The sequence below is a fragment of the Uloborus diversus genome, chromosome 8 (genome assembly GCF_026930045.1).
Source record: "Uloborus diversus isolate 005 chromosome 8, Udiv.v.3.1, whole genome shotgun sequence".
Lineage (NCBI taxonomy): Eukaryota > Metazoa > Arthropoda > Arachnida > Araneae > Uloboridae > Uloborus > Uloborus diversus.
In genome coordinates, this window is record NC_072738.1 from 2258762 (window position 1) to 2285987 (window position 27226).

The following is a 27226-nucleotide window of genomic DNA, read 5'->3' on the forward strand; positions in this document are numbered from 1 at the left end:
TCAAAATAAATATCATTAAAATCTCAATTAAAATGTAAATTACCCAGTTAAATAAATATATCGAGTCGTAAAAAACAAATTTCAAAGGTTCCATTAAAATTCAAAATTGAAATTGGAGTAGTAAACGTGTCCGCGACACAAACGACATTTTTCTATTTGTGACAAGCTAGAAAGTAAACAAGCCTCCAACTTTAATTTTGGTAGATATCATCTCATCAACGAAAATGGCACCGAAAAAAAAATACGTATAAGTCAGGTAATTGTATGTTCACACGGAAAAAATCCCCATTAATACAAAAATGTCACTCAACGTGTTCAACATCCACAAAGGTCATCAAAAATTAACGATTTGTATGTAGAAATGAAAGTGTTTCGTTCGCTGTGGTAAAAAACTGGAAATGGAAGAATTATCGCATTTTTTAACCTCAAAGGAAGAAAGGTGATATCAGGGTTCAATAATGGGTAGAAATGATTATAAAAATATATTACTGGAAAAAAATGCATTGCTTTATTAATATTAAAGAAATAACCTCAATTCTTGAACACTTGTAATAAAAAATATGCATCGTCTTGCATAAATAGCTTGTAATTTACAAAGGGATTGCTTCCTTAACAATCATTGAATGATTTATTGTTATTTCTTCACAAAATCGAATAAGCAATTCCTTTAGAAATATTCCCATATATATTTAATTACAGACAAAAACAGAAATGGAATCATAACATTTGGTGTTGATTTTATATAATAACGAAATTCTTGGCAGAATTTCAAACATTTTTTTTTTAAAATCGGTATTTCTTTAACAACTGATTTGAAACTGCTTTTTCGCTAGCCTACAAATCAGCCATAAGCTAAAATAGCCTTTTTATGAGTGCGTTACGCTCGGGTATTTATAAAATACGTGATATAATTTTGCATGGTTTAATTTATTGGTATGAAAATGCTTAAACAGCTCCACCTAGTGACTTTTACTTGAAGCATTCGCTGTTCCGTTTTGTCCCTTCGGAAAACGGGATATTTCAGATTGTGCTGGGACAACGGGACAGGATGCAATAAAATGGGACTGTCCCGTTCAAAATGGGACTTATCATCACCTTAGGCACTCATGTGAATGTTGAAACCACATTTGACACGTGCCATGCCAAATTGCTGCTCAGCTAATTCATCATCCAATTGCACACAACCTGCAATCATGGTGAAAGTGACGGGGGTCCATTTTTCTCTCAAATGCGGTTATCTAGAAAGTTCCACCTATGCTCACCCTCCCTGTAACTAAAACTTTAATTTCTTCTTGAAGTTTGACGTAGGACAAACTTTTTTGAAATTGTTACCCACCACAGACGCAACTGTGCATTCGCCATATCTACCTGGAAACCATCACCCACTATTTATTAACCCTGACAACATCGTCGATGAAACACGACAACCCGCTGTTTCAACTAGAAACACAACGACATATTATTCGGTATGATTAATAACGAACATGTTTCAAAAACGAACAAACGAACTACGGAAAGCTTGTCAATATTAATTGCACGCGGCGTTCAAAGCGGAAAGTTGAAAAGAAAAAAAAAACGAAAGTGAATCTTTGAAGGTCAATGTGTTTAACCGAACGCGTTGAGGTAAAAATAAATTTCCCGTTCAGGTTTGGAAGCGTTTGAGAACCATCAACAAGGATAACTCGAGTCCTCCGTTTTTCCTCGTAATGTTGACATAGCCACTGAAGCGATGGATTCGATTGTGGCGGTGAAAGTTTCACGACGGTCGTAAACATTGGATTAGCAGGTACTGTATGCTTGTTTTTCTGCGAACTGCGAATCATTTAACTTAAAATGTTTTCGGAACTGAATTTATTTCTTTGCAAATAAGTTCTGGGTTAGTCAAAAAAAAAAAAAAAGTCACCTTCTGTTTGCTAGAAATCTTAAAACTAAGTGGAGGTGAATAAGTGATTTTTATTATTTTTTTAATTCTTTCGACTTGATTCTACGTCAAAAGAAAAAATAAGAAAAATCTGTCATAAAATTATTAACAAGCAAGTACCAACAAATAGTTTTTAAAAATAATTTTGTGACAGAAAATTACACGACGGTCGTAAACATTGGATTAGCAGGTACTGTATGCTTGTTTTTCTGGCGAACTGCGAATCATTTAACTTCAAATGTTTTCGGAAATGAACTTATTTCTTTGCAAATAAGTTCTGGGTTAGTCAAAAAAAAAAGTCAACTTCTGTTTGCTAGAAATCTTGAAACTAAGTGGAGGTGAATGAATGATTTTTTTTTTTTATTCTTTCGACTTGTTTCTACGTTAAAAGAAAAAAAATAAGAAAAATCTGTCATAAAATTATTAACAAGCAAGTACCAACAAATAGTTTTTAAAAATAATTTTGTGACAGAAAATTACACGATGGTCGTAAACATTGGATTAGCAGGTACTGTGTGCTTGTTATTCTGCGAACTGTGAATCACTTAACTTAAAAAGTTTTCGGAACTGGACTTATTTCTTTGCAACCAAATTCTGGGTTAGTCAAAAAACAGTTTGTCTATTTTTCTTTACTAGAAAACTTGAAACTAAGTGGAGGTAAAAGAGTGATTTTTTTTTTTCTTTTGTCATGTTTCTGTAGCCAAGAAAAAAATAGGAAAATCAAAGAAAAATCTGTCAAAAAACTATTAAATTGTTAACAAGTAACAAATAATTTATAAAATAATTTTGTGACAGAAAATATATTGCAGGCGATGCATGCTTGTTTTTCTGCAAAAATGTACCTTGAAATGTTTTTGGAACGGAACTTATTTCTTTGCAAGTAAGTTCTTGGTTAATCAGAAACTTATTTTGTAGATTTTTTATTTACTAGCACACATAAGATAAAGATAACGTAAAATTTGGCGGGGGGGGGGGGGGGGGGGGGGGAAGTATCATTTAACTTAAAATGTTTTCGAACTGAACTTATTTTGTTTTGCAAATGAGTTCTTGGTTGATCAGCTATTAATTTTGGGGCTATTTTTTTTTCTGCAAAGCATAAAATCGAGAAAATATGACATCAAGCGGGGGTGGATGAATTGTCATTTTTCTTTCGTCCACTTTCTGCGTGATTTTTTTTTTTTTTTTTTTAAACAATCAATAGCAAATAAATGAAAAAAATATTTTGGAACAGAATTTTTTTTCCCTCTCTAAAGCTTTTTAATGGTTTCAATAGCAGGTACCGTTCGGTAACTTTTCTGCTAACTGCGTATAATTTTACTTGAAAAGTTTATAAATTTATTTTGTAGATTTTTAATTCACTAGAAAACTTTGCATGAAAATCATAGTATAAAAAACATTGCATAAAACACATGAAATAAAGCGGAGTAATTGGTTTTTTTTTTCTTTTACCCATTTTAAATTAATGTGTGCAAAAATAAATCTGCCACAGCATTACTAACAAAGATTTAATGACAAATAATTTTAAAAAATAATTTGTAGCAGAAAATTATTTTTTTCCGTCACTAATATATTCGAGGGTAATGAACATTTGAATATTTGGAAATGTGTGCTAACGTTTCGTTCAAGTGTGAAGAATTTAACTTATATATATAAAAAGTTCTCGGAACCAAACTTTTCTTTTGTAAGAGCTTGGTTAATCCAAAATCAGTTCTATAAAGTTTTATTTACTAGAAAATATAAAACAGAGAAAACATGAAATCAAGTGGATTTTTTTTTTCCTACATTTTGCTCACTGGTACTGTGGACTCATTTTTCTATCAACTATGGCAGAAGAAGAGTTCCTTGCATAAGTACCCCCAGATATTTTTTTTTTTAAAGAAAAGGTGAACTAACTTATTTTAGTGTTTCTCCATCACTTAATAAAATTTATCTATACACATAATACTACACAACTATACACATGTAAAAAGGTTAGAAACGGGTTGAAAAAGTAAAATATTTTTTTACCTCTTATTTACAAACATTGAAACTAATTTTTTCACATCAGTATTTTTTTTTTAAATTTCTGAACTGATATAGATAAATCACTTTTTTTAATGAAATTTTAATAATAGTGACGATAAAGTGAAATTAAAAAAATTCTTCCTTGAAATTTTGAAGGAGCACTAATTGTTTGTAGAATTTTAAAGACATTTTTCTTTTGTTTCAAAAGTGATGTAAAATAAATTACTTAACTTATTGGACTAAAAGCAGTCACCACTAAAGTAAATTACAGATTTTTTTTTTTTTTTTTGAGGAATGTTAAAAAGTTTTGAGCACGTGCTAAAAAATTGAAAGTTTTCGAGCTTGGATAAAAATATTTATGAGATTCTCTCTAAATTTACTATCCCAGTATTTAAATAACAGATCATAATTTAGAAAGCACTGCTGAAGTATGTAATAGTACAATAACTACTGCATATTATAAAGAAAGGTATATACAGGGTGTTTCATAGCAGTTCTGAAATCTATATATATATAAATGAATGTTTGTCTGTATGTCATAGATGAACTCAAAAACTACCCGGCAGATTTGGCTGAAACTTTCACCGTTTGTTATTTTTGGTACTGGGAATGTTTATAGACCAGTTCGAAAAAAAATCCGATCGATAGTTCCTTTTTTATTCCAATTTAAGTCACAATCCATTGGATAAATACGAATAAAATTATCGGCTGCAGAAATTAATTCGCGTGAAAGATCTCATTGATAAGAAGTTAGCATTTTTCTTGAGTTTGAACAAATAAATTCTTTCTTTATTGTTTTATGGCTTTTCATGCAACGGGGGGATTTAAAACGTCTTCTATTTGATATTTTTAGCGATTGATGGATCTTGCAAACTGCGTGAGTACAAAATTTGAGTATAGTCACGGCTTCACTTGATACCTGGACCGATTATTATGAAAATTGCTATATATATATATATGTATTTTTCCACGGAGAAGGTGCATAATATGCTCATTGAATCCACTCGCCACCAGGTGGCACTGCAGAGTAGCAACTTCTGCCCCGTTCAACCGATTGTCATGAAAATCAGTATAATGATTTTTTTTTCTTTTTTTTTTTTTTTGTTGGCGTAGCAACGCGCGTCGGGTACAGCTAGTACTTTATAAAATAAAAAATGAAATCAAAAGTTTAAGTCTTTCACTTTTCTATTTCAGTCTAATATGAATGTTCATTTTGCATATGGCTTTAATTGCTTGGATTAAATATTTAAAATTTGGATCAACGGTGGAAGTGCAAGTAATGGACATTCTCATGTTTTGTTTTATGAAAAGAAAATAATACAAGTTCAGCTTTTTTTAATTTTTTGATAATTCTCTGGACGTTTTATAATCTTAAATTTCTGCTGATAATCCTGATAAATGACTGTGAAATAGGTTAGATGTTTTCTGCAGATTAATAAGTTAAAAAAAAAACTCAACCTATAACGCAGTAAACTATTATATTTTAAGGATGCCTATGACTGGCACAACTGTCCTAGCAGATGTTTAAAACAATGACGCTAATTTTGCCTTAGTCACAAAGCTTGAAATGCTTAAAGAATTCCATATTTAAATGGCTTAATTTTTAAGTTGTTCATATAATTACTAATTAAATATAATGTAATGTGACTTTATTTCTTAGGAACTTTCAAGTTAAATGGAATATACTGTTAATTATTGGACAGTTTCTGGGTCCAAAGGCTTACTGCACGCGAACTTTATAGTTAAATGTAATTTCTTTCCATGTTTTACTATATGGTACAACTGTGCATTGCTTAAAAGACAAGATTTTACGCAGTTATGATTTTTGTAAAAAGAATATTCACAACATGAATTGTTATCAATCGAGTCGGACGAATCACGCCCGATGATTCGGCCTGGCCGAAGCTTCCTACTAACCCTCAAAGGCTTATATAACACTAGCTGTACCCGACGCGCGTTGCTACGCCAACAAAAAAATACATCATTATACTGATTTTCATGACAATCGGTTGAACGGGGCAGAAGTTGCTACTCTGCAGTGCCACCTGGTGGCGAGTGGCTTCAATGAGCATATTATGCACCTTTTCCGTGGAAAAATACATATATGTAGCAATTTTCATAATAATCGGTCCAGGTATCAAGTGAAGCCGTGACTATACTCAAATTTTGTACTCACGCAGTTTGCAAGATCAATCAATCGCTAAAAATATCAAATAGAAAACGTTTTAAATCCCCCCCCCCCCCCCCCCCGTTGCATGAAAAGCCATAAAACAATAACGAAAGAATTTATTTGTTCAAACTCAAGAAAAATGGCAACAGCTAACTTCTTATCAATGAGATCTTTCACGCGAATTAATTTCTGCAGCGGATAATTTTATTCGTATTTATCCATTGGATTGTGACTTAAATTGGAATAAAAAAGGAACTATCGATCGGATTTTTTTCGAACTGGTCTATAAACATTCCCAGTACCAAAAATAACAAACGGTGAAAGTTTCAGCCAAATCTGCCGGGTAGTTTTTGAGTTCATGGATGACATACAGACAAACATTCATTTATATATATATATAGATGTAATTTTCTTCCATGTTTTACTATATGGTACAACTGTGCATTGCTTAAAAAAGAATATTTTACGCAAATATGATTTTTGTAAAAAGAATATTCACAACATAAATTGTTATTAATCGAGTCGGACGAATCACGCCCGATGATTCGGCCTGGCCGAAGCTTCCTACCGTCTCTACCCTCAAAGGCTTATATAACATAGATGAATGTATATGTATGTGTGTGTATGCTCTGTATAAAGATCCTATTGACATCCCAAGGACGGATTCAAGGGAGAGGCGATGGGGGCGATCGCCACTCCCTTGAGGGACTCTGCTCCGGAAATTTTTCCCGAATTGTAGTCCTAAAACGAAAGTGTTGGCCGTCTTTGAGATGACTTTAAGGAAAGGAATCGGGTTATATGGGAAGAAGTGTGTTCACTGACTTCAATCCGGTAGTTTTTGGAAATTTAAGTCCCTAAAACCGCAATTTTAGATGGATTTCGACAACATTTCCCCTGAATTTTTACGAAATTGAACTTTTAAAACGTATTTTTAGGATACTTCTATGAACGGAAAATGAAAGAAATAGATTCGGGGAACTTCTTGATATTTTAACTAAATTGAATAAAAAATGTCATGCCACCTCTCACCCCCAGTAGGTGCAAATCAGACACGTAGTAAGAGGTCAGCTGAAAAACAATCGCTCCCTCCTTAAAAAATTTCTGGATCCGCCCTTGTATCAGACCCTCGCCAAAGTAGATACGAAACCACTTTACTGCCCAAGAATTCATATAGAGGGAGCAGAACTTTCAAAAATTTAAAAAAAATCTAAAACTTTCAAATTTTAAATTTCATAGGCTATAAGGGTTTTGTTAGGTCAAACAAAAACAAACGGTTAGCCCGTGAATTACGTCTGCAATGGCCATTTCAGTGTGTTTGGAAACTAATAATAATAAAAAATAATAGTATGTGGCGTGCAGTGTTAAAACCAACTCAAAAGCTATGATTTTTTTACATTATCTGACACTTGTTTCACTATACAAGTAGTGACCAACCTTTTTCTGCACGAGGGCCGCACCTCATATTGAAACCATTTTCGCGGGTCAGAGGCTTCAAAATATTTCATTCTTTTCTAAATAACGTGAGGAAATACGGAGAAGGAAAGTAAAATTGAAAAATTACTAAGAAATAATTGCTGTTATCAACATTACTTGATGCGTATTTCATCAATTGTATGTTTTTCAGAAACCAATTTCTGAATATTTGGCTTCAAATGTGTCACATTATCATTGCTCCTGCTTTTCGATTTGTAACTAGAAACAAAACAACGGGCCATACAGATCAGCTTCGTGGGCCAGATAAGGCTTACGGGTCGTTGGTTGGGCACCACTGGTCTCGACTATCACGCCACAAAATGATTTGGAATGAATTTCTCTCAATCAGGTCAAAAACCGCTTCCAAAAACCTGTTTTACTTCAAAAGCGACTCAGTTCAGGTTTTTACCATATCGCAACGAACGGATAACCTCAACGTTACCTTTATATAATAAATTCATTAACGAACTGGAATTTCTTTGGATGAAAAATCAAAATGTCAAAATAAAATAAGGTAAGAATAAAATTTCCTTTAAAATAAACTCAATCCGAATTATTTTTATCTGTACATAATTACACGATAGTGTTAATTTGAAAAAAAGTAAACAAAAATGAAGTCATACACCTAATGTTTTTCGAACGAAAAACAGTTTTAGTAACAATTAAATGAGCAAGACGTGAAATGTTCTGTGTTTCTCCTATAAATTTTTAAAAATTCATTTAGCTGGTTTTGATACTAAACGCTTCATATGGTATTTTCTTTAGAAAACGTTTCTATTATTAGATAGTTCGAGACATTATGAAATTTTATGATTTTATTTATTTTAGATACTATTTTTTTCCCATCAAAATTTGAATTTTATTGCAAAATTTCGCTTACAATGAATAACTTTGTGAAATCCTTTCTCATCAGTCAGTACAGTAACATTTGATTGACGTTTAATTTCACATTGATGTTACGTTTATCTACAGTTAGTTTACAAAACTATTGTAAAATGCTCCAGATGATGAAAAAGATTGACGCATGAAGCAAAAATGTAAAGAGAAAAAAAAAAGAGATTCAATGATTGAAGTTTTGGAAAATTGAGTTTTGGGTTTGAAAATAAATTTCGTGAAGTTGAATCAAACTAGTTTATCGATCGATTTCACTTTCAGCTATTTTTAGAGCAACCCCTTTTTTTTATTCGCTCCAGCCAAAGAGGAACATCGTTAAAGGGAAAATAAATAAATAAAGACTTAGTAAATAAAAATAAAATAAACTGAAAAAAAAAAAAAAACTCCCTCAAATTTCTTCTTTATTTATTTTTTATTTATCGATTTAGTAACTTTTTACATTCTTCAGTCAACAAACTCATTACGCTTTTTCTTCTTTCCCCCTTTTTTCTACAGACAATTTTTTTAAATACATCTTAGAACGAATGAGAAAAAAAGAAATACTGATTGACTCATTAAAAAATTACATCTATGATTTTTAAAATTGCATTTACAAATCTATTTCCGAACCTTAAAAAACATTTTTTAAGAACAGATTAAAAGTATTCAATCAATAAAAATAATAATAAAAAAATCGTTTGGAAAAATCGATAGATTTTTAATTAAAATTCATCAAATAAAATAAGTTTCAAATATTTTCGTTTCTTTTAACGAATTTAAAAAGAAATCTCTCTCGAATTATTTTACGCATCAGTCCAAGTTTTTTTTTTGGGGGGGGGGGGGGAATATTTGCAACTTCAGAACTTGAATACGCTACCTTGCGGTAAATAACAATACTAAAGAAAAAGGTAAAACATTCCATTCCACGTGTTTTCTTTGGGGTAAGCTACAGGCTTCAGACAGTTTGTGATGTAATATAATTTCAGCAGAATAGAAAAGAAAGTTTACCGCAAACACGATGAAAAATTACTGCCATTCACGAAGCGTAGATGCAAGTTATGAGTTACTGCATTTGTTAGTTTTACCTTTTTCATCCGTCATTAGACAGTGGCTGCAGCGCCCCCTATAGTTTATTGGAGTTGCGAATATCTAGTGTTCAAAACTGAAGATTTGAGACGTGCGGTTTAAATGGTTTTACTGCGATTTTGTATTTGATAGCGTACTGTTAATAAATTACTCTTTTCTGTAAAATTTTTACAAATAAAAAAAAAAATGCTTTCTTGTTAATGAAGCTCTAAAATTTAAAAAAGAAAATGTGCAAAAAATTTTGAGCAATTATCAGGTTTTTTTTTAGGAAGGTTGGGGTTAAGGTTAAATTCTTTGGTTTATTTGCTTGTTCATTTTCTCAAAACTTAGTAATTTTAACCCCGTAACTACGTTAAGCTTCTGTAATGAATATAAACATTTACTATACAGTAAAAAAAACTTGTACACGGGGCCGGATTTATTAGTTCTGTCGCTCTAGGCCATATTGAGAAGTGCTGCCCCCCCCCCCCGCCATTAAATAATAATAATACTAACATTAAATAATGATATTTCAATAAAATAAAAATAATAGTTAAGTGTTTACAATTAACCCTTAGTAGCCTGATTTACGAAAGTGATTTATTTTTAATATTACTGTGTTTGCTTGAGGGTCTAGATGAAGGGAAATATAGCTAAAAAAATCATAATATTTATTTTACAATATTTACAATACACAATATTTTGTATTCAACAAAACTTTTAGTTAAATGTGTTTACTTGTTCACTTTGCCGCGCGAGTAATATGTCATAGATAAAATAAAACAATAATGACATTTGATTTTTTTTTTAATTTCGTTGGAAAGAATATTATACAACAGTAAAATACGTACAGCCAACCTATAAAAAAAAACTAATAGTAATGTGAACATTCGGTTCGGTTTAAAAGATTGGTATCAAAATTGAAACTCTAGGTTATTAAGGGTTAAACGGAGTTTCTAATTACATTCCAAACTGGGTTTTGCATATCCAATTACTGGTACACACTTTAAAACTAGATTTTTATTAACATTAAAGTAGTGTATCTTACGGCGCTGAAACAGATATTAATATTTCCAAATGATTTTTAAATCGTGCAGTTTGCCGCTTCTAGTAGTAAATTGAATACTATTCTATTACTATTCAATAGTAAATTGAATTTCTAGTTTGATTCCGGACAATGTTTTGCATATTCAAGCACTAGTACACACTCTAAATTATTATTATTTTTTTTTTAAAGCTTTGAAGCAGTGAATCTTGCGAGACTGAAACAGACTTTTATCATATACTTTTAAAAAAAGGTCGGCCCTAAAATCTGCCGCCATAGGCGGCCGCCCAGGTCGCCTATCCCAAGAGCCGGGCTTGCTTGTATATTGTAAGAAACATATCAAAAATTCATCCGCAGTCTTTTCTCATAATTACTCATTCCTTTGGTATAGTATTTACTTCGTTCAAACCTTTTCCTTTACGTGAAATACATATTATTTGATTCAATTTCGGTTTAAACCGCATTCAAAAGAGGCTTTACCAGTTACTGTCTAACCACGGATTGTATGGAAAGGCAAACATCCGGTTTACTCGCGGAAATGGAAGCATCTATTAGTTTTCAGGGATGTCAGATTTTGCAGATGTATTTTAGCTTCTAAATTAAGCAGAGTCTCATTCAAATAAGCGGAATACGCGCATGAAATTTTTATTTTTCCCCTCATTCAGATGGAGTCGGCTTAGCTGGATGTTTGCCAATTCCATACAATCCGTGGTCAAACAGTAATATTGCTTATTTTTAGGCCATAACTACTTATTAAGTGTGACGAATTTATAGGTTTTGGAGCACATCGTAATGCATATTCAATGCATTGTTTCAGAAAAATGCATCATAATGTTTCAAAATTCAATTAGGAGAGAGGAGGCAGGACCACCGAGCCCCACCCCCTATAAAACTTGTCAAATTTATACTACTCCGGTTCAAGCCGGGCCCCCACAAGGGAAGGGCCCCTAGTTTCAGACTAGGCTGACATGACCTCTCGTCGACCCTTGGGGGAGGGGGAGTCAATGGACCACTCTCATCGCCCAAATGACGGGCCTGTTTTTAGATGAGTTGAGCATCATAATTACGGCCATTGATGCGTATAACCAGGGGTGCCCCCCCCTAACTGCAAGGGCACAACCCCCTAAATATCGCGAAGTCCTCAAAAGCAGGAGCCCCCCAAATGAGAAAAATACCCCACAAAACACCCCCTTCCTAAAAATTTCAATGGCGCAGTCCCCCCAGCGCCATGACCCCCCCCCCCCCAGGTGGGCACCTCTGGTATAACACTTTCAGTCAAGTTTAAATTCATGAATGTCCAGCTTGTTTTTGCTTAGTTTGTGGGTATGCATTTCACGATTACAGGGGTAGAAGTGACTGACTTGTCACATATAAGACATTTTCCACAAAAAATATAGGATATATATAGGACATATAGGACACATTATATGAATAATTTTGCTATGAAAAAAGAAATAATACATATCATATATTATTCAGTTATTCTGATTTTATTTAAAAAAAAACCTCAAACAAAATACCTTACATCTATAATGACTTTCCTGTAGTTGAAAGAATAATTTTTGAAAAAAGTGTACTTTATAGACACTATCTATCCACTATAGAGTGACGTCACATTGCTGTAGCCAATGAGAGAAGATGCCTGTTGCAGAATTTAGTCAGTTGAGTTTTTTAATTTGAAATTCGTTTAGGCACGTACTTTCAACGAAAAATCCGATGTCAGAAAGTTTATTTACCGTTCTTTTTAAAAGATATATATGGTATAAAACGGGAATATAGAAAATATAGGACATTTTTGAAAAATATAGGACGATTTTGAGGCTTTTTTTGAAAATATAGGATATATAGGACTACTTCGACCCCTGCGATTAGTTACAATATCAATTGAATAATAACCAACCCCCTGTTATGCAGTGATTAGTTTGCGCAGTTGGCCATTTGTAAGTTACGCTATTATTCTTAAGACTTTCTGTTTTACTTAAACCGGCGCAGCGACTTGTCCGATTCTATCAAAACTGACGCCTCGCTCCGAGTTCAAGGCTTTTTCCCACGTCATAAAAGTTTGTTTTCCATTTCGGAAGGACGAGTTTTCGACTGGAAACTTCGGAGAAAATTTTCTTCCGAGATTTGAATTGCTTCTTTACTTCTTTTACTTTTCTTAAAAACAAAGTAAATAAACAGTGTGAACTTCAGCTGAAGCCATTTGCATTCATTTAGTTTCCTTTCTTTTTTGCCAATAGGGAAGTTTTCGATTTTTCAATTTTATTTTTATATGATAGAGTAACATGTACGAACATCATAGGTGAAAAAAAATTTGCGATACGATAAGTAATTTTTTTAAAATTAATATTTTAAGTTCAAGCGCTTGTGACGTCAAACGTCGCAGGAAGTGACGTCATGCGCTCTTCCACCACGGGAGAAGCCGAAGGACGCGAAGTTGGCTTCGAAGGCGAAATGTAACGCTCATCTCCTCGCATTTAATTCCTCGCGTTTCTGGATCATTAAATCTCTCATCCTCTCGGAAATATTCGAATATCATCATTGATGTTACTTGAGGAAGATTATTTAGATTGTGCTTTAACGAATCCGGCCTCCATAGTGTGTTCAAAAGGATTATTGAATTTCTAAAAAATAAAAATACCAGCGCGCGCAAAATGTCCGTACGAAAACAAGGGATCTTCGGCGGAAGGCTGCCCATTAGTGCCCTGTGACGTAAGCTCGTGACGTTTCAGAAGAGCGCCCTTTTGAGCGTGGATTTTTAAAAATTCATTAAAAATCAATCACGGTGTTTTAAAGTTCGGCGATGGTGATTTTTTAGTTTTGAGGGTCAATTAACAATATCCAATAGTCAAAATATGAATATTTAATAGGTTGCAGCTTTCCTATTCTCTTACTGTCTATTACTTAATTTATTTACTTGATAATGTTTGTTTATTCAGAGGTGTCTCATAATCAAGAGACAATCCGATATCAAAAAAACATTTGGATAATAAGTTGTGTCAATTTAGTGGAGGATACATTTAAATTTACTTTGTATTATAAACACAGCTAAATATTACCCGCAGATTTTACCGATAATGTCGAGTTCAACCATTTTATGTATATAGCGCTAGTTACTGGCCGAAACTGTAAGCTAATGTTAGTTTCTAAATATATATTGTGTTTAATCGAGAAACATGAAAATAGAGTATTAACTAAAATGTAAATGATTCCTTTTTCGCCAATTGTGCACAATAGCAATTGAGGATCTGATGAAAGAAGGGGCCAGCCTCGTTTTTTGCCGGTTTTGTGTGTGCCTTGTCTAGTGGTCAGCAAAGTCTGACTGCGACAGGAAGGCCCGGGTTTGAATCAAGGCTCGGGCTTGGACTCTACTATCTTTGTCCTTGCTTTGTGGGAATGTGTTGTTATGCTGTGAATGGTTGCCTTATAAACGGGTCCTTATGGCATGTGTGTACTGTGGAAGTCGGACTTCACACCAAATTACGGTACATTTGGAAAAGTGAAGCAGCGCACCCCAAATTATCAGTCTAGCTGGCACACGACAGCAACAACAACAACAAAGAAATGTAGGAAGAAAATATGATTTTTTTTGAGCAATCACGATTGCTTATTGCTTTCATTTGACTGTTTTTGGCGTCCTATCATTTTATTTTCCCACCGCCACCCTCCGCATCATCACCGTCGACCGGCTCCTCACGATGCTGCTCCTATAGCGAAAGCCGTCTCCAGGTTGCATCCATGTCCTACACACACGCGCATACATACACAACTACACACACACACACATACACAAACACCTACACACACATACATCTACACACACATACAGACACCTACACACACGCGCATACATACACAACTACACATACACGCATACACAAACACCTACACACACATACATCTACACACACATACACACACACAAACACACACACGCATACATACAGACACCTACACATACACACACACCTACACACAACTACCCACACACTCATCACACTCATGCCTGCACACAGACACAATCACATATGCCTACACACAAATACATTCCCCACCACACACAAACACTCATACATATAAGTACCCACACACTCATACCTGCACACAGACACAAACACACATGCCTACATACACAGACCCCCCACAAACAAACACACATACCGCCTACACACACATAAACACACACACACTCGTGATTGCGAAAAACATAATTTGAATTCAAGAGGTCAAAATCCAAATTAATTTTTAAAGTTTTTTTTTTTTTTTCTTGTACAAGAACGCGAGATTTCCAACGAAATGTTCCATAATATATTTTTAAAAAGAATTAATAATAAGCTATGTTTTAGGGGGGGGGGAGAAAACGAAGGAAAATAACATCTATTTCGTTGAATTATTTTGAAACTAAAGTTTTCTGTCACAACATTGTTTTCTTATTAAAACCAAATAGAACTTGGGTTATTGTTAAAATTCCAAAAATGTATGTCTATTATTTAAGAATTTAGAGCTTCAGCGCCAACAGGAAAAATTAGTTGCATTCAGGTAAAATAATTTATCAAAGCGACGTTGAATTTGGTTTCTTAGAGGAAGATAATCCTCATCAATATAATAGCGAATTCACTGATAGAGTAACGCTCTGAAGTCATCAACAATGAAACTCGCGCCACAGTATGATGATTTGATAATATTTTGTGATAGTGTTTGACATGCAGCGAAATGCTTTATTTTGACAAGGCTGAACTAAATCCGGTCTCTTAACTGTTTTACTAGTAAGAGTCATTTTTGGCGAGTGAAGAAACGAAAATGTGGTCAACAATGAACGCTACCCACTGGAGTTTAGGGTTCATCCACTGGAGTTAGGGTTAAAATTTCAACTATCAAAACATCACTAACTAGGCAATTGCTTCGTAAAAATGTAGAAGTAATTTTCACCCGTCATCCCTTAACGGGTGACTTTCTAGTGCTAAATGTAAAGACAAAACGGTTTTTGTGATTCTCGAAAAAATTTCAAAAAGTAGAGCATTCTCCCATCTTGAACATTGAATTACTAAGATTGATTGTTGAGCAATCATGATTGCTTATTGCTATCATTTTATTTTCCCTCCAGCAGCCTCTGCAGCATCACCGTCGACCGGCTCCTCACGATGCTGCTCCTATAGCGAAAACCGTATCCAGGTTGCGTCCATACCCTACACACACGCGCATACATACACAACTACAGACACACAACTACATACACCTACACACACACACAAACACCATACACACACACACTCAAACACATACATACACACACGCTTACATACAGACAGACACCTACACATACACACACAACTACCCACACACTCATCACACTCATGCCTGCACACAGACACAAACACATATGCCTACACACACATACACATTCCCCACCCACACACAAATACTCATACACACAACTACCCACACACTCATCACACTCATGCCTGCACACAGACAAAACCACACATGCCTACACGCACATACACATACCCCCTTACACACAAACACACATAAACACACATGCCTACATACACACACACTCGTGATTACGAAAAACATAATTTGAATTCAAGAGGTCAAAATTCAAATTATTATTATTTTTTGACATTGCATTGATTACTAAGACTGATAAGTTTTGAATTACTAAGCGATCAGACGGACATTGTATTGACATTTTCTTTATAATAGAAAATCTTATGCGTAACCTCACACTGCTTCCTTGTACGCCTGTTTAATAATCTTAACAGTTTGAAATGTAAAGAAAGGCGATGTTTTTGTTAGCGTCTGAGGTTTGGAATTAGACAAAAACCGTATAGAGCCTGCAAAGAACAAAAATACAACATAATAGTGCCTCAGAGTAAGCACAAAAGAATTTAAATAATTAAAACACCTGTTTTTTTTCCCCTAACCGAGCAAAGGCTCATTTTCAAACGTAATAAACGACAAATATTGGTCGTTAGTTACGTTTTAGGTAGTACTTACAGGAAAACAATTATGCTTTGTTTTATCCTCGAAATGGTTTTTTTAAAAACAATAACTAATCTGGAACACCTACGTTACCTATAAATGTATTTTGTGCACTTATATACTGATGATCACAAAAAGGGTGTATAGAATTTTAATTGTTACAGCCAGAAACTGTAATCTTTTTACATAAAGTAAAAAGCTAAACTTTTACATCAACATGATCCTCTGTAAATAATAATGTTTCGTATAAATACGTATGGAAACTTACGACAAGTTTCAGCCAGAAGCAGTATTTTTTAAAAATATTTTTTACACAGTAGAAATCTAAATATTTAAATATGCATGAACATCTATAATGATGTTTACAGGGAAATAAATGTGAAACCGTGTCATATAGATAAGGTACGCATTTTAAAAAAATGCTGGCAAAGTAGGATTAAAATGCGTGGGAAAAAATTCTTTTAAATAAACATAAATTTGACCTCCCACTTTATAACGAGTTTGACGTACAGTACATTCGTCTTAAGAATAACCTTTAAAATGTCCATTTTTTGGGAAAAAATATATGTGTTCTGTATTATTTAATTCTGAACAAATTAATACCTAATTTGTTACCATCCGCACAAAAGTTTTCAAGTTATCGTAAAAAAGCCTAAACTATAACATGGAGATTTTTGTTAGCAGTAGATGTTTAAGCCCTTTTTTCTCAGAGCTCTATTTTTCGTTTTGCGCTTACATATGTCAAAAAGTATTTTATATATTTTCAAAAAACTTTTCATGCATGTTTGCCTGGCCTATCTATATGACCTGAACCTAAATTTTACTTAAAAACATAAATAAAACTTAATTTTAAAAAGTAGTAATAATAATTTTCTCCCTAAATGATAACAGTTTTTCATATTTATTTTTAAAATTTCAAAAAATAAACTTGTAATTTTTTAAAGTTAAATTTAGGTTCAGATCTTGAGAAAAGTACATAGCAATACTTTACAATTAATATTGGAATTAAAAATGCATTTTTGAGAGAGAGAGAGTGGGCCGCTATTTTTCTAACTCTAGAAAGAAAAATTCTTATTTTTCCTATAGTAAAATTGTGCTGTTTTACTGTATGTTATACTATGCATTTTTTTTCCATATTTTCAGCTACCAATTAAATTTTAAAATTTTAATCATAGCTTGTATAGAAATTATTAAAAATCTTTTAAATAATGGATATTTGTCGCGTTGCGTTAAGATTTTAAAACTCCTGAGACCCCTTAATAATGTTGCTCAATCCAGGGTTTTATTTCTAGCAAAAGAGCCTTATAGTAGTCGGAACTTTTCTTCATATTTTAACAGCCGTAATTCCGACTACTAATATGTAAAATTACCATACAACTAAGAAGACTTACATGAGCTGAACCTCCGCGAGTTCCCATGAAAATTTAGATCAATCTATATCAAAGTTAAACCATCAGTCATGGTTTATTTTGCTTTTGAACAAGCAAAATTTAAAAATATTAGCGATTTAACAGTCACTTTTCATTTACTTACTGATCATAAATATACTATGTTTTACTAATATCTAACTGTTATTGCTTGTAAAATGTATGAACTAATTTTCTTCTTATTCTGTAAAAAACCATGGATTCGCTTTAAAAAACAATCACGTCCCAATGTTTTACTTATAGATTTTGCTGAGAAAAATCATTTAAAAAGTAAAAATTGTATCACTGATACATTATTTGCAAAAAAATCGTTCAGATATAAATGTCTCATGATACCTTTAGTTACAAAAATTAGTTACATACCAATGCTCCTTTGCAGTTTTTTTTTTTCTTTTTGTAAACATGACCTTCATATTAATACTGCACGAACATGCGATTTATGTATAAAAATTCACGTAAAAAACATTTGTACAAGCAACATACTATTGCTAATAAAAAAAATTATCACATATAATTACTTCTGAAACCAGTGAAATACGATTGCTTATAGAAATCATTTGCGTAATAAGGATTAATTCATTTGATAATGTTCTCAAAAATCACTCGCACATTAATGTTTTGCTAGATATAGATTGAACTCAGCCAATGTGCACTACATTTAAAAATTCACTCAAAAACTAGTATTTGTCTTGAACAACAAGATGTCCAATAACACTAAATGTAAGAATGCTAGTGTAAGTTCTTTCTTTCGTAAACTCACTTGAACACTATTATATTTTTTACACACTAATATTCATGATAATCCCTCAGATCGTGTTTAACATTCAATTTCCCAAAACAATCCTTTTAAAATCTTTTACGTACACAGTTTTTACTAATATAAAAAAATATTTACTTGTTATTTCACATACACAGAACTTTTTAGAAAAATCACATGCATAATAATGTATTTCATGTGAAAGTATCTCTAGTTCAATATTAGTTTTAATAGTAAAAACTGAAACTTACTACTCATGCTTTGTAGATTGATAGTTGTTGACTGATGTAGACACAGCAATCCATTTTAAAAACAGCGATATTTTCCCCTTAAAACTCACCACGAAGAAAATAGTCATTTTTGCAGGATTGACAACACCAAATTTGTACGTCACATTATACTAGCAGTGGAACAGCATAGCTAAAATGTTCAGGATTTCATTTTCCTGGCAGAAAATATTACACTTATTCGCTTGCAAAGGCAGCAAAATCTATCCATACTACAGGCATACAATTCATCGATTCCACAAGAATAAAATAACAACAACAACTACTATTAACTACAACAAACACATTCATGTTCTTTTACTGCCAACAGCGACACTCTGGTTCAACTAATTAATAACCACTTTGGAAAATACTATCCTCATTATGGCAACAAAAAGCCAATCAGCTATACTGATATTTGAAAATTTATTTATCGTCTGCAGTGCTTTACATTTATTTATCGTCTGCAGTGCTAATTTTATTCAATGGCCATAATTCTTCATATTTCTTTTGCTCTTGATTAAGTTATCGTCTGCAATATTTGTTTCTCTTGGGAATTGCTTAGCTATTAACAGTAGATGGGTAATTTGTAAAAAACAGAATGTTTTCATGGAATGCGAATGGTTTTGAAGGCGGGAATTATTTTATTATTTCTTACTACATTAGGTGCCACTCATCACGTTATTCAAAAAGGACAGCGAACAAGACGCCACGCCTCCGTCACACATGATAATAACACTTTATTGATTTATTTATTCGGAAGCTAAATAGTTTCACATTCATAGAGGACTGCGTGGCCAAGCGCCTTGCCTCCGGACATACAGAAAAGACTTACAGCACAAGAGAAGGAAATAACACCCAGGGCACCGGTGGGAATCGAACCCACGACCTCCGGCTTAGAAGACGAAGCTTCTACCACAGAGTCACGGAGGCCCATTAATAACACTTTATTGATACAGTTTACTGTATACAAAACAATGCATTAAATATTTACCTGTAGAAGGTGGGACTCGAACTCACGACCACCTTTATTGCACGAAGGCAGCTGTCGGAGCTAGTTCTTTTGACCACTCGGTCACGGAGTTACTCATAATGTGTAATTAAATTTCGGGGGCTTCAGTGGCCGAGCGGTCTAAGTGACTGCTTGACATTGGCTCACTTGAGGCGGTGGGTTCGACTACTACCCCCGCTCCGGTTTTACTTTCCCTTCTTTGTGATGTAAATTCTTTCATGTGTTGTTTATATGTCCAATAAAAATATATATATCATGAGTAAGGGAGGCAAAACACTCAGATTGTAGTCCTCATCAAAATAAACCTGTGCAATTAAGCACCAAAAGAAAGAAAGAAAGAAAGAATTAAATTTGAAGTAAAGGAAGCAACAAAATGCAATCTAGGACTGCTTATTGTTATCTATGCAACCGAGAGGGGCGTTCCGACTTTTTTTTTTGAATCATCCTTTAAACAAACATGTTTTTTGTACGGCACGTCATCACGAAAACAGCCTTGAGTTCAGGGTCGGGCCAGGTATAAAAAAATTTAAAATTTTCCAACAATCTGACGTAGCCCAATCTCATCCTCCGAGGGCTTTGAACAAAGGAGATATTATTTAAAAATGCAATTTTGCATTTCTTCGCACAATTGGTAATGAAAACCTACGCGCACATTTAAAACTTTTCACACCAACATGGGGTGATTTTTTCTCCAAAAAATGGAACTTGTTCTGGCTTTTCAGTTGATTAGAACTGGAGTTATAACTTTTCAGAATTGAATCGTAGAATTTGTTGAAAGAGCAAGTTCCACTTCTTCCCGCTCATTAGCTGCCGTTCTTTTTTTCTTTTTTAGCCGACAATTAATGTAATTCAGTGATTTAAATTTTAACTTCCACCATACTGCTACGTGTTAGCAAATTAACATCTAATTATTCATTTAGGACGTTACGACCTATTCCGAGGCTATGGCGGCAATACAGATTTATACAGAAGAAATTTAGCAGAATTAGTTTTTCTTATATTTTATGTTTTGTTATTTTTTTTTCTATTTGAAACTGCATATTTTTTATTACTTTAGTAGTATAAATTTTTAACAGTATATTTTATTTAGTACTAGCGGCCTCCTTGCCTGTAGTATAAAATTAAAAGGCCATTTGTTTCACCGGTATATTTACAGGTAATGTCTTTTACGAGCATAATAATTATTAACTCTACATATTTTCGGTAGATTTGAAAAATTTCCTCCTATGACTACCCCTTATTTGGTCTCTTTAACATCGATAGCGATACTTCTTCCGAGAAAAATGCATAAGAGAACAAAGAAATGGTTGCATGTAAAGTGTGGCTCAGTATTGTTGGCGCTCTGTGGAAGTGTCGAAGACATCGAATACGTAGTCAATGTAGAGAACTGTAAACGCGATAGGTAAATTAAGACTTCCACAATGACTCCTCATCTGGGACTTAGGCATCAGTTTTCAACTGAAACTGTATTTCTTATTACAAGCCAAAAACTCCGCTTCACGAAAACAAAAACTTGTTTCGTCAAGGCTTGATTGCAGAACCCTTTGAGGAGAGATAAATTGGAGGAAGTGAAGACCTTCTTTCGAGAACCAAAGACCCCAAGTCACTCGATAGATTTTAAAGCATTGGAAGAAATCGGGTTTTTTTCGCTAGTTTCACGCAAAACTTGTCAGTCATCCGTCGCTGTTCAGTCACGTGACTTGGAGTCTTTGCCTCAACACTTGCTTAGCCAGTGATTGAACTTGTTCCCTCCATTTGCTGATTCCTGCTCTAAAGGCAGAAACCCACGCTTCTCTTGTCCAAGGTCGAGTGCCAACAATCTTGAGCTGAACTGTCTTCACGTATGCTTGGCACTAAATTTGGTGCATAATTTTCGGCTTCAAATTGGACGAAATACCACAAAGTTGTAGTCAAATGCTAGCCAATTTATTACGTCACTGCTGTCCCATTACCTTACGTGATTTTACTACCACTACCACTGTCCGCTACCTTAGCTTTACGATTTGTGAATTTCTAAAACATTTTTTTTTCTTGAATTTATTCCTTAGACCTATTTTATAATAAGCACACTTATTTGTTATATTTGATGCAAATGCATTCAATTTTGCTCGAACTTAAACGTTTTCATTATTTAGAAGGAAATATTAACGTTATACATTAGAATTAGAAGTAATAATTCGATATCGCAAAATAAAAGAATTTTAAATTTTAGTAACAATTCAAATAGAATTCATTAAAAGTATGAAAGTAAAACATAAGTTTTAAAAAGACAAGTTCTGTTGCTTAGAGAAACGAACAGAAGCCGTACAAAAGTTTATCAAAGCAGAAGGAAGTTTTCTTTCCTTAAAAAGCAAACTAATACATTTTTTCCCCAAAACTCAATATTTAAGAAAAGAACGTTGCAGAAGCGCTTACTATACGATATTTTAATTCTTTACTGAACATATTTCCATAGAAACTGAGAAAGTAAAAGAGGACGACTTTCACCGAACAGTTAAAATATTTCAATTTTTCATTTTAATAAGACGAAAGGGCTTGTAACGTCTGCAAAATAAAGTGCATTATTAAAAATGCTAAGGAAAACGAAACGAAGCGAAACAAAGGAAATAAAAGACGTAACCATGGTAACAGAACGAAAAATTAATTTTCTCTGCGAAAATAAATTCCATTCATCGTTAATTTTTGATTTTATTCTCGGAGAATTCTTTACAGTCGTTTGGACTTGCTCAGGGTAAGGCCCCATATAACGAGAGAGTCCACTCATCCGCCATTTTGGACCAAAAGAGTCGTCTGATATTGATCCGCTACCATTGAGCTGGACTATAACTAAGAGTGTCCCATAAATTCATAAGCACTTGCAAAAAATTGAAATTTTATTTGCAAGTAATAGCAAAAAAAAAAAAAAAAAAGCTAAAAATTTCGTTTTTAGCAAGTGTTTTTGAACTTTTGGGACAACTTAATAAGAAGGCAAACTAGAATGCTAGGATCATAAAAATGAGTGACGGTGCCTCAGTGAACTGTAATAAATACACAAAAAGAATTTTCTCCTTTCAAATGTCAAAATTGAGAAGAAAAAAGAAAAAAAAATCGATAATTAACTGAAGATGCGTTTGAAATCTGGAGCTAGAATTCTGAAGTGGAAAAGAAGTAAACATTGTTTAGTAAACAATAAGAGTACTTTTTATTGTTATGAAAGGAATTATCGAAAAAATTATGTTTATCAACGCTCCAATTTTAAATTTTCGATTGGATTGTTAATACATTAAATGTTAAGCTCCATTGAATACCAGGTTGCCGACAACTCTCGGAAATTCAAAGAATTCACGAATAGTCGAGTAGTTCAGTATACAGGAACATTAGTTATGATAAATACTAAAGGGTAGTAAAGGGCAAAAATAGTCTTATAATTAATTAGGAAACGTATTACTAAACGAGCTGATGTGTGCATCACATGATTTCCTTTTACTCCAGTTTAATGTCATTTCCCCATTGTTGGCAGTTTTAATGTAATTCAATTGTTTACTCTCTAAATATCACCAACAGTAGCCAAATTGAAACCAAATTTAAAAATTAAAAAATCGCCAAATTTGTCGCCAGGTTGGCGGCAAAATTTGCCGAACAAAACACTGGGGATTATCGCCAAGTGTCCGACAAATTATAACACCACTTGAGTTTACATCGAAATTAACAATGATTTCCACCCAAAAAGGGGCAAAAGACCCTCTTAGGAACATCCGAATGCAACCAAAAGAGAAGGTGCACAACTAGGCCGCACTAGGAGTCTACGTACCAAATTTCAACTTTCTAGGACATACCGTTTTTGAGTTATGCGAGATACATACACACATACGCACATACATGCGTACATACGGACGTCACGAGAAAATTCGTGGTAATTAACTCGGGGGTTGCCAAAATGGATATTTCGGGTGTCTGTAGGTTCCTAGGCATATATCCACGTGTGGTCGGGTCGAAAAAAAAAAACTCAACATTCATTCGGGGGTGGCAAAAATGGAAATTAAGGCCGATTTTTGAATGAAATTTTTTTTGCGAATACAATACTTCCTTTTTTGTAAAAAAGGAAGTAAAATTATGACTATCTACTCACAAGTTTAAAATTTTCGATAAAATTGTTAATACACTAAATGTTAAGCTCCAAATAATACTAGCTTGCCTATAACTGTTGGAAATTCAAAGAATTAACAAATTCACTACAGGAACATAGTTATGATAAATACTAAAGGGTAATAAAGGACAAAAATATGTATTCTTATAATTAAGTAGCAAAACGAATTGAACGTTCACAAAAGAAACTAAACTGTCATATTACGCCATTTGAAATATTTTCGATTTGGATGATCATCATTTTTTGCTTATCATTCATTTTTACGATCAACTTCATGGCATTCTTGGAAAAATGAGTTAGTAATTCACAAGTTGTGGTGCTAACTTTGCTTTTCCTTTTTTAAATGCTAAGTTAATTTTCTATTAAAAGTTCACACAACTTCAAGATGCAATATTGTTGACAACGAAAAACCGTATAATGTGCGAAAATATTTTCGAACTTGAGAAGGTAAAAAATCTTTACATTAAAATTGCAAAAATTAAGTTTTTTCTCTATTTTTGCATTTATGTTGAAATTTCCTTTTTCTTCACATATTTATTAGATGTCATTAGAGCATAGGTGTAAAATTATTAGTTTTCGAATACCACTATCTAATTGGGAGAGGGAAGGGGTTAGCCAAAACCAACTCTCTTTATCCAAAATGGCGGATAGTTCGACCTGAGTACATGTAGGGGCTCTGACTTAAGGTGAGCCTCGGATTCCGATTTTCTAAAAACAATTCTCCACATTTGATCGAAACCGGCAAAGATTCAAACGTCAAATTTAAAATTGCTTTTTCCTCGCTTAAAATGCCTATCAATTTTTTTCACTTAATGAATCGTCTTTATTCTTTTTACCATAGGTATAAAAATTTCTAATAATGTAATGTTTCCACTCTTTCCAATGAAAATAAAGTTGAGACGATACGATAATTCTTTCGAGAAGAAAAATCCGTTTTTGGATCAAAAAATTTAATTTCGAACATAAAAAACGGTTTTTTTTTTTTCCGGAAACTGTCTATAAACCTTTCCAACAGTAACCAACACAAACTGAAAATTTGAACGAAATCGGTCCGCTAGTTTCCGAAGATAGTCCGGAAATACACGTTTAAAGTTAGTGTCTTGTTTATCTAAAGATTACAACTATGCACATTTCCTACTTCACAGATATTTTTAATGCTTATTTCATTTTAGATAGTTTAGCATTTTAAGTGATTAAATTTTTTTTGTTGTGTAAGATGTAGTAGTACCTTTTTTCAGTCCTTTTTGTAGTATGATGAACAAAAAATTTGAAAATATTGTCAGAAATATATGAAGTACTATGACTTTTACAAACAAAGTAATCAAATATGGAGCATGAGAACTCGGAAAAATGTAAATGAATATTTCCAAAAAAAAAAAGAAAGTTTTGAAATCTGGCTGCAATTCTTGATTGTGAAATCTTTAGTTTATCAGAAACAAAGTCTGTTCTTGTGTTGGTTTATTTATTTTGGATTTTTTTTTTTTTTTTTTTGAATATGTATGTTTCTTTTCTCTTCGTTCTTTTCCAATTGAATATCATCTTTTTATTTCTCAGGCAGATTCCCTCCAGACCACAAATGCTCAAAACTGCCTGATGAATTTCTCCCAAGTTCTACAACTGCATATTGCAGTAGCATTTCTCTGGTTCCACCAATCCCGTGCTTACAGCTACAACGAGATCCTGAAGCTGAACGCGTCGTGCAGCCCCAAAGACACCTGCGCCCTACCGAGAGACCTCGACAACTCGGCTGACCACAACTGCGACTGCAGCAGCCTCTGCGTGCTCTACGACACTTGCTGCATCGATTCGCATGTCTTGAACATCAGCAGCAAGTATGACCGACCTGCCACCTGTCGATACCTTGGGCAGTCCCAGGAAGCTATCTTCATGATAGAGGATTGCTCATCCAGCTATGCAGGAGCAATGGCTATCCGGCGGAGATGTGAACAGACGTCTAAAAACTGGAGCGATCCTTTCAACAACATACCAGTAACGAATCCTTATTCGCAGAAGACGTACAAATCTCTGTTCTGTGCCCTCTGCAACAGCGAAAATGTGACTGATCTCACAATGTGGCAAGTCATGATGGACTGCTCCTCCTTGAATGACTACATGCAAATGTGCACAGAGAACAGAGATTTTGTGCTCAACAACATGGTGTACATCAGTGAAAAGGGACTATGGGGGCTGTGGTCTTGGGATTCTAAATCAGACTGGAAGTTTCGGTACCTCCCGATCCACTTCCATGTCCCACCAGGCCTCAAAGATGTTGTGAAACATTGTCGTCCCAACCTGATTTCCGATTGTCCCACATCGTGGCAAGATTCACGAACCAGAAAACTGTGCAAAAGCTACATGGGTGCAATATATATTAACGAAGAGGCATATCGCAACGTTCACTGTGCCATTTGTAATGGTGTGGAGGATCTGTCGAATCTGTCTTGCCACGATTCGATCAATGCGACGAGACTGTTCAAGAGCCCAACCATGTCTTTTGGACTTCTGCTTGACATAGACCTCAGACATGGGGACGCGGTTGGAAATGTTGACAAAACGTGTGGTGAAGAAGAGGTTTATGATCCTTTTTCGAAAAAGTGTCGTACCATCGAATGTCCAATTCCAGGTTTTACTTTAAAGAATCGAAAATGTGTTCCCTCTTAAGTCACCAGATACTATGATTCCTTTTTGCTTTAAAAATCATTGAAAAACAATAACCTTCAACAGTGTTGATAAGACATGAACATAAATGTGAACAATATGTCATTTTAATACTGCATTTAGGCTAAAGTTCGTGCTTGTGTAAGTTTTTAAAAATATCATATTGATATTAAAGGAGTTTGAAATCTTACAAAACTCTGTTTGCAGTAACTTGAAAGATTGATCGCAAACTGTGTGAAAACGTAGGCCTGTTCAATATGGAAAAGATCTCCGCCTAAGCAACTCTATTATGTGATATATTAGAAAAACTCACAATGATTGTTCAAAATGACGGAAGTTACAGCGAACACTTTGCGTTGTAATGTAATGGATATTGAAAATGTGGAAGATCTCGACAAAAAGTACAAAATGTAATGGCTATAAGAGAATCATTATATTGAGAGA

At 33.8% G+C, this 27226-nt stretch overlaps 1 protein-coding gene across 6 annotated transcripts; it reads left to right on the top strand.

Moving 5' to 3' along the window:
* Positions 1–1499: 1499 nt before the first annotated feature.
* LOC129227697 (uncharacterized) lies at positions 1500–27226 on the top strand. Of its 6 annotated transcripts, none has more exons than XM_054862296.1 (2): positions 1500–1786; positions 25683–27226. In XM_054862296.1, exon 2 carries the CDS (start codon positions 25718–25720, stop codon positions 26783–26785), a length of 1068 nt encoding a protein of 355 aa, XP_054718271.1. In that variant the 5' UTR covers positions 1500–1786; positions 25683–25717; the 3' UTR covers positions 26786–27226. The 6 variants fall into 6 exon arrangements, with proteins under 6 accessions (XP_054718271.1, XP_054718269.1, XP_054718273.1 ...); XM_054862294.1 differs by having other exon boundaries at positions 1501–1786; positions 25679–27226; XM_054862298.1 differs by lacking the exon at positions 1500–1786 and adding an exon at positions 2081–2111.

Coding starts and splice junctions, on each gene's coding strand:
- LOC129227697 (XM_054862293.1), top strand. CDS start 2,405: ATGGTCGTAAACATTGGATTAGCAG. Junction 2,430..25,682: donor CGTAAACATTGGATTAGCAG/GTACTGTGTGCT, acceptor TTTCTCAGGCAG/ATTCCCTCCAGACCACAAAT.